Consider the following 8,290-nt stretch of genomic DNA (forward strand, 5'->3'; position numbering starts at 1 on the left):
TCCTAGGAATCAAACTCTCACACTGCGGCTGCCAGCAATATTAAAACTACTTCACTCTTGTTCTTTGTACCACTGGATTATACCTCGAGGGACAAGGGAGTGTAATCTATTGTATATACCAAGACGTGTACACATAAAATTATCCAATTTTCATAACCTTCATACATTATCACATTTAAATCTTTTCATCGCATACTTATTCTCAAATTAACATAAATTGTTATTGATTATGATTTCTCTCCAAAATTTTATTAAAGATTGAGCAAAAAAATTCATTTTCCAATTGCATCATTAAATGATCAAAATAAATAATGATGCAAAAAGACAATTAAATATTTGACCATCATTTAAAGCATGTTAGCAATATTTTTGAACGAAAATCATGATAATGACAAATTTTTTCGATCAATGAAATGTTAAAAATAAGAATGTGACGAAGATAAAAGTTAGATATATAAGTGTGATGATGAATAAATTTTAATGATATTTAATATTACTTAAAATGTGTTATATATATAGCATTTGTTTGATCTTCATTATTTTTAAATTATATTTTTCTTCTTCTTCTTTTCGACAACGCATTATTTAATAAAATGATATTATTTGTAAATTTAAAACTTTTTTAATTTTCTAATGACACATTTTTTTTTTTTTTTATCAATCTTCTATTTTAAAATACATTCTCTAACGGAAAGATGTTCAATAAAACTCATAATCACTCCGACGATATTCCAAAAAGTCAAGGCTGCCCTAACTGATCAATGGAAATTCGTGGCACAATTAGGATTGATTTGTTATTTCACGTAAAGTTAGGTCAAACGGCTTTCACACGTGTCAAATTGCATAAACTTTGATGCACACGTCTTTTCTAATCAACTGTGGGCTCTTTTTTGACCGTCCGTCGTAAATAATCAACGCGGGCGCACACACTCGTCCTGTGCTCATTAACCCACTTGATTATTCCTCTAATACTTCGGTAATACCGTCATTCTGATTTTCCACAGCCTATGACTTCTATTATTCCCTCTCAATAGCAATATTAATCATATGTGAGTTTGGATTCTTTCAGAGGTAAAATTGGGAGTCAGATCAAACGGCGGCGTTTACATGTCTCTGTATGTTTGGTTGAACCAACTAACAACCACCACTTTCCTTCCAAGTTCACACTTCATTCCTGCTTTTACCATTAAAATTCAAATGTTAGTTTTCCAGTATTTAGAAATTGACAGAGGGTCCAATCTTTTCTATTTTTAATTTTTTGATGTTTCTATATCTTTTTGTGTGACAAAGTTTCCCAAATCTATTCTATGCAAGGATTTTATTTGCTGCCAATCTAGATATAGATTCATGTATATTTGTATTATTCTCTTAATCATTTGTTTAGCCTTGACAAGACGTAGAAAGTGTTGAGTTGATTCATTTGCATGTCACTATCACATTCCATACACTCTATGGTTTCTGGCAGGTGGAAGGAAGGGCTTGTTCATCGAGGGAAGCTAAATTGGAATTTTTGAAGTATAAAAGGCTACAGCGGATGAAAGCAGATTCTATAGATGATTCCACCTGTGTCAGAAACATGGTGAGTAGAAGCTGGGGAGATACTTTAAGAACTTCAGCACCATGTGGTGTGAGGTTACTTGCAAATGTAGATATCTATTCAAGATCTGTTGCTGCTTCAAATGATAAAGATGTTTTTTCAAAGCGCAAAGTTGCAAAGTTTGAGACTTCTGATCTTGACTGGACTGACAAAATTCCTGAGTGTCCAATATACTACCCGACTAAAGAGGAGTTTGAAGATCCTTTAATTTATCTGCAAAAGATAGCTTCAGAAGCATCGAAATATGGTAAATATCCCCTTTTATTATGTTATGGGTTGAATAGAGTAATTCTGGATGGGAATAAATTAATCTAACAACAGATAGCGTTCACTGATCTGACGTTAGTTTGATGGCAGTCGTATCATACTTGCATTTTGAAGTGCATTATGGCATTACTTTTTCCTGTTTATAAATTTATCCTGGGTATATTTTTATAATTTAGTCTCCTGTTTGACCTTTCTACTGTTTTGGTATAGCACCATTAGTAACATGCATAAATGTTCCTCTATATCCATTTCATCATCCTTGTTACTTTGCTTGTTATTCATTTACCCTTTAACCTTTAACCTTTCACTTTGGGAATTTGTGGTTTTTTTATACTGAAGGCACTGTAACTGAAATTCTGGTTTAAATATTTAGGCATTTGCAAGATTGTTTCCCCTGTACTTGCTTCTGTTCCTGCTGGTGTGGTTCTCATGAAAGAAAAAGCTGGTTTCAAGTTTACAACTCGGGTACAACCTCTTCGTTTGGCTGAATGGGATACTGATGACAAGGTCACCTTTTTCATGAGCGGAAGGTCAGTTTTTTTCTTCTATTGCTTTTAATATATTTTACAAACAAAATTTTTGATTCTGGCTTTTGAGCTTGACTGTTTTCATTTTTCAGAAACTATACATTGCGGGATTTCGAGAAAATGGCAAACAAGGAATTTGCTCGCAGATATCATATTGCTGGAGGCCTTCCTTCGACTTACTTGGAGAAAGAATTTTGGCAAGAAATAGCTTGTGGAAAGACAGAAAGTGTTGAATATGCATGTGATGTTGATGGTAGTGCATTTTCATCTTCTCCAAACGATCCACTTGGAAAAAGCAATTGGAATCTGAAGGTGTTTATCTCAGAATCATTTTTTTTTTCTCTTTTTTTGTTCTCAGTGGAACTTCTTGGTTAAATTTTTAGACAAGGATACTTCTTAGCAAACACAATGAGTACATTTCTGATGTCAGTGGACGTCAGTTCTTGATTGTTCTCCGAATTTTACTGCTCATAGGACCACTTGCAGTCTACTATTTTTCTACTCAAGTTATATTTTGTCTGTTATTATTAATTTTTGAAGTGAATCCACTGCCTATTTTCTCCTCTATTCTGCCTCTATAAATGATTTTAGAACGTGTTCTAAGATTTTGAAGTCTTGAGAGTTCCTTCTTGAGTGTATTTGGCTATGATCTCTTAAGTTTTTCCCATAAATAATCTGTCTGTCCACATTTTTCTTTTTAGCTTTTTCTGCTTCTTATTTTATCATTTTAATCTTCATTCCTGCCTTAAGGGATTAAAATTTTGTATTGTTATTTAATGTACGTTATTCTAGTTTTATATGGATTACCTGTCTCATGTCAGCTGCCCCAACCCATCAATGAAAAAGAAAGGGGAAAACGAATTATGTCTAATGTATATTTTTTATTGGTTTCAGAAACTTTCTCGGCTACCTAAATCTATTTTGCGTCTTCTTGAAACAGCAATCCCGGTAAAGAGCTGGTACTTATATTCTTTGGAACTTTTCTAATTTCATGTTTTCCTAGTGCTGAACAAATATTTGGTTTGCCCCAGGGAGTTACTGAACCTATGCTTTACATAGGAATGCTGTTTAGCATGTTTGCTTGGCATGTGGAAGATCATTACCTATATAGGTATGTGCCATTATGTACTTGAATATACACGTTTTAGCCTTTCAGTTTAGTGATTGATGTACTTGCTATTCACATCCATGTGCAGCATCAATTATCATCACTGTGGAGCAGCAAAAACTTGGTATGGCATTCCTGGCCATGCAGCTCTGGATTTTGAAAGGATTGTAAGGGAACATGTGTACACTCACGATATCTTATCTGCAAATGAAGAGGATGGTGCTTTTGACGTGCTTTTGGGTAAAACAACATTGTTTCCTCCTAACATTTTGTTGGATCACGATGTTCCAGTTTTCAAAGCTGTACAGAAGCCTGGGGAATTTGTAATAACTTTCCCTAGGGCATATCATGCTGGATTTAGTCATGGTATAATTTTTTTTTTTTCCATATGTTCCATAAATTTTTAAACAAGTTTTGATGTCTTCAACATACTTCTCTTTCGTCCTGATGTCTTATTTAACGTTTTGCTCTGTTGTATCTCGCAGGTTTTAACTGTGGGGAAGCTGTCAACTTTGCAACTGGTGATTGGTTTCCCTTGGGATCCATTGCTAGTCGTCGCTACGCTCTACTTAATAGGACGCCTCTCCTTCCTCAAGAGGAGCTTCTTTGCAAAGAAGCAATGCAGCTTTATACAAATCTGGAACTTGAAGACCCAGATTATTCATCTGCAGATTTGATTTCCCAGAATAGCATTAAAGTTTCTTTTGTAAATTTGATTCGTTTTCAGCATCGTGCGCGTTGGAGTCTAATGAAATGGAAAGCTTGTACATATGTTTCTTTTATTTCCCATGGAACAATTCTTTGCAGCATGTGCAAATGGGATTGTTATATTGCATATGTGAATTGCAATTGCTTCTCGCATCCGGTGTGCCTTCGCCATGGTAATTCCATTCCCAGTGCTACTATCTGGATGTTTGTATTGACATCTTCTCCTTGTATACTTAACACCCTGCTGATCTTGGTCTCTGGATATTCATACCAGATATAAAGTCTCTAAATCTACCCTGTGGAGGCAATCCTACACTCTGTGTGAGGGAAGATATCTTAGATTTGGAAGCAGCAGCTAGGCGGTTTGAGCAGGAGGAGGATATACGATATGAGATTCAACAAGATAGAAATAGTGAGGACTCTGCTCAGCTAGCAAAAATGTTCTCAAGAGCTGAAAATGATGGTTATCTCCCCTACTGTGATATTAATTTGGAGTTTAATGAGGAAATTCCCCAATCTGAGAATCAAATACAGCATCAGACATATAGTTATCCGTGTTGGTCTACCTTGTGCACTGGCACAGAGAATATAAAGACTGAAACTTCAGATGCTTCCATTTTGGGTTCTTTATCTTCATCAAACCTGGGTGTCGTTGCAGAGTCAAGTCAAGGTTTTTTCGTAACTGGCAGTGTAAGATTTATATTCATTTCCATGATGCTTTCTACATTGTTATGACTTTATATAAATACCTCTGCTTCTAACAGAGAAAAACTATTATTAGTATGTATCCTTGTCAATTCACAATTTCTATGTTGTCCTGCAGGTTGAAGGGAACATTAACTCTGGAAATCTTGCATTGACAATGTTTTCTAGAGATTGCATTACATGTGTTCCTGAAGTTTCACAATCCTCTGCTAGTGAATATGCTGGTTCCCAGAAGAAGGTTGTTAAGATGACAGATTTCGGAACTAGTGTCAATGAAGAAAGTGACGACTCTGATTTTGAAATATTCAGGGTCAAGCGGCGTTCTTCTACCAAAACAGAACAGAGAAATGCACAGAACCCTGTCTCTGTTAATCCTGAACATCAGGTACAGCATACTAGCTATATGTTTGCCTGTTATGGTTACATTGCAATTTCTCTAAACAGAATTATGACCTCAAAAATGGGTGAAAATTCTATTTACTTGTTTGTTTATGTACAACTTGTCATAGCTGCCCCCCTTTTCTCAGATATGAAATAAAATAAAAAGAAAAGAAAAGTGCCATGAAAAGCACGTTTTGTTACATTTCCATTATTGAAAGCTAATTGCCCAAAGTAAGAAAACACTAGCTGAAATTCTTTACCTGCATTATCTTTTAATTTCCTTTGTTTCTGTTTGGATTGAATTGTTTATATAAGCTCTTGAAGCTTGTATCCATACTGATTGTGAAAGGTAAATTTGGGGCCCAAAATAAGGAAACACTTTGCTGAAATTCTTTTCCTGCATTATCTTTTAGATTTCATTATTTCTGTTTAGCTTCAATTGTAACTATAAACTCTTGAAGCTCGTATCCATATTGATCATTAAAGGCAAGTTTGATGTGTTTTTCTTTCCTTTTAAAACCAATTTCAAATTTCATCATTTTATTGTGTTTTATTTTGTGATATAAAATGAGTTCTGAACCAACATTTATGGTCCATGTATAGCCTTAATTTTTCTTCAAATTCGGTTCCATTTGACCATCAATTTTTTGCTCTTGTGCCTTACCTGTCCACCACATTTTGCATCTCACTCGAACTCCTGATGTAATTGGAGAGAATGACAGTTGGGAAAGAAATATAACTCTTGATAAACCTTATCTAATTACCCACAAGGTTAAGATTGACTAAGCAGTAATAAATGAGGGACTTACAGTAAGCATTAAAACTGAGGGCTACTACTGGCGTACTGAACTTTTTATTACCATATTGAATTTTTGCTACCAAGATTTGATACCTTTGGTTTGTAAATGCATTGAACTGTTTCCTCATACAACTGATGAACTATAATTAGAAGGTACTCGGTCTGTTGGAAAGCAAATGATTTGTGGATTTTACTGTTAGCACAAAGGACGCATGATACAAGTTTAAAATCATAAAATCTTTGGTTGTGCTTCCAAATTTTGCTATTGTACATCTTTTCAGATGATCTTCGTTTTTACATCGAGTATGAAATTTCATTTCTCCTTCCAGCGATTATTTTCGAGTGAGCTGTTCAATCCATTTGGATTTTAGCTGTTCTAATATGTTTTTTTATTGTCTCAGGTTTTTAAGAGGCTAAAGAAACACCAACTGGGACAGTATGGGCAGTTAACATCATCTGACCATTCAACAGCTGAAGATCTGAGCCGTGACTTGACTCGTAATTCAACTCAATATAAAGAAGCCCCACATGGTGCTTTGAGGGACAAGTCAGCCAGAGGAAGTGGCATTCCCATCTCCATTAAGTTTAAGAAAACAGCAAATGATGAAGCAACAAGTAAACATGGAGAAGTGCACAGATATGATAGATTTCAGCACAAGTTAAGCAAAAACATGAGGGAACCTCCCTCGACAGAGCTTGCAGCGAAGCGACTCAAAGTCAGAGGTCCATCATTTTTAGATCGCAGATTAAACTGAATTTAGGTGAAAGGCAGCCTGCCTCTGGAGCATCTTCTTCAACCTGACATTGCTGTCATCTTATTCATTAATTGGGGGATCTAACAACAGGGAAAAGCTAGAAATTTCTTTTCCGGGAGCAGCAAATGATGAAAACTAACCAACATTTTAGATTAAAGAAGCCATTTTTTGTGCAGGGCTCGAAATGTGGGCAATTTGCACTGTGATGACTCTCATTGGTTCTCAGGCTGGGTTGTTTTTGCCTTAGTGCCAGGAGAACCTTTCTACGTGCTGCAGCAGATCGTAGGTTTTTAGGTTAGTTTTGTTGATTGACATTAGTTGTTCTTAACAGCTGATTGATTTTTGCGGCCCATTGGCGTCTCATTAATGTCAAAATCTGCTGCTTCCCGTGGGTAGGGTTCACTATTCTTTTTGTGCATTTGCACGTTGATAATACTACACACTAATAAATTCAAATACTTTTCTTCTTTTACTAGTTCAAAGTATATTTTAAATAGTCGATTTTTTTCTTTTTTCTTTTGCTCAAACGATTGAATACTACTTTGTCATTGTTAGGTCCGAATTGTATTGGCAATGTTTTGTGTACAAAATGTCGTTTTATTGAGTTGTAATTATAGTTAAGTTGTTGAGGGTTGGGAATATCTTGGGAAGGAATCAAAGTCAGTTTAAGAACGAGACGAGGAATAAATTGCCCTTGGTTGTCAGGTGAACGCTCGAGCAATTTTAGTAGAGATCTACTGTCTGCTGACCACTTAAAGGGCATTTGAGCGGTCGTGATAATTGGCAAAATCATAGTTCGTGATTTTCAACATTTTTTACAATCTTGAATAACTCATAACTCTTCATATTATAAATACCCAAACCAAAATTTGTCCCTATTGTGTGTTGAGCCTCTATTCATTCAAGGGAACACTTTGTTGAAGATTAATCACATAATTTATAATTCTCTTGCTTCACCACAAGATCAAAGCACCAAAAATATTTAAAGGATCAAAATACCAAATAATTCTTCATCAAGTATATCCTTCAGAGTTCTAAAGATTCGAAAAGGTGATTAGAGTTCCAATTCATGAAGAACGAGTTCGTTTTTGGGGATCCACGAGAAGGAAAGAAATTCTGAGATTCTAGAATTGGTGTTGGAGCGTACAATCGAGTAGTTCTTCATAAAACGTACTTTTTTGAATTTAATAACAAATTATTTCTAACAAGTGCATTTTTTATATGGTTAGATTTAATGCTAAAAACACGAGCGACTCTTGATGTTCTAATGAATTCAATTGTCTAAAATCTGACATGTCATTTCTTTTTATATTCCAAACTTAAGGCTATTATCCATTTTAAATAAAAATGAAAACACGGTTTCGTTGTAGTAATGTCAAAATCGTGCGGATAAAAGTGTTTCACTTTGACACTTTGTTAGCAATGTGGAAATGGAATGAAATG

The 8,290-nt window shown here is 35.1% G+C and overlaps 1 protein-coding gene across 1 annotated transcript; it reads left to right on the forward strand.

Moving 5' to 3' along the window:
• Window positions 1-1,390: 1,390 nt before the first annotated feature.
• On the forward strand, window positions 1,391-7,319 carry LOC111381219 (lysine-specific demethylase JMJ706-like; the record flags this gene model as incomplete). Its single annotated transcript, XM_023004975.1, has 10 exons — window positions 1,391-1,844; window positions 2,238-2,394; window positions 2,484-2,703; window positions 3,286-3,339; window positions 3,423-3,502; window positions 3,588-3,865; window positions 3,985-4,380; window positions 4,482-4,897; window positions 5,031-5,297; window positions 6,494-7,319. Coding segments are annotated over 10 exons (2,676 nt in total), but the record flags the coding sequence as incomplete, so codon positions are not given.
• Window positions 7,320-8,290: the final 971 nt, after the last annotated feature.

This window comes from Olea europaea, unplaced genomic scaffold, assembly GCF_002742605.1.
Source record: "Olea europaea var. sylvestris unplaced genomic scaffold, O_europaea_v1 scaffold227, whole genome shotgun sequence".
Lineage (NCBI taxonomy): Eukaryota > Viridiplantae > Streptophyta > Magnoliopsida > Lamiales > Oleaceae > Olea > Olea europaea.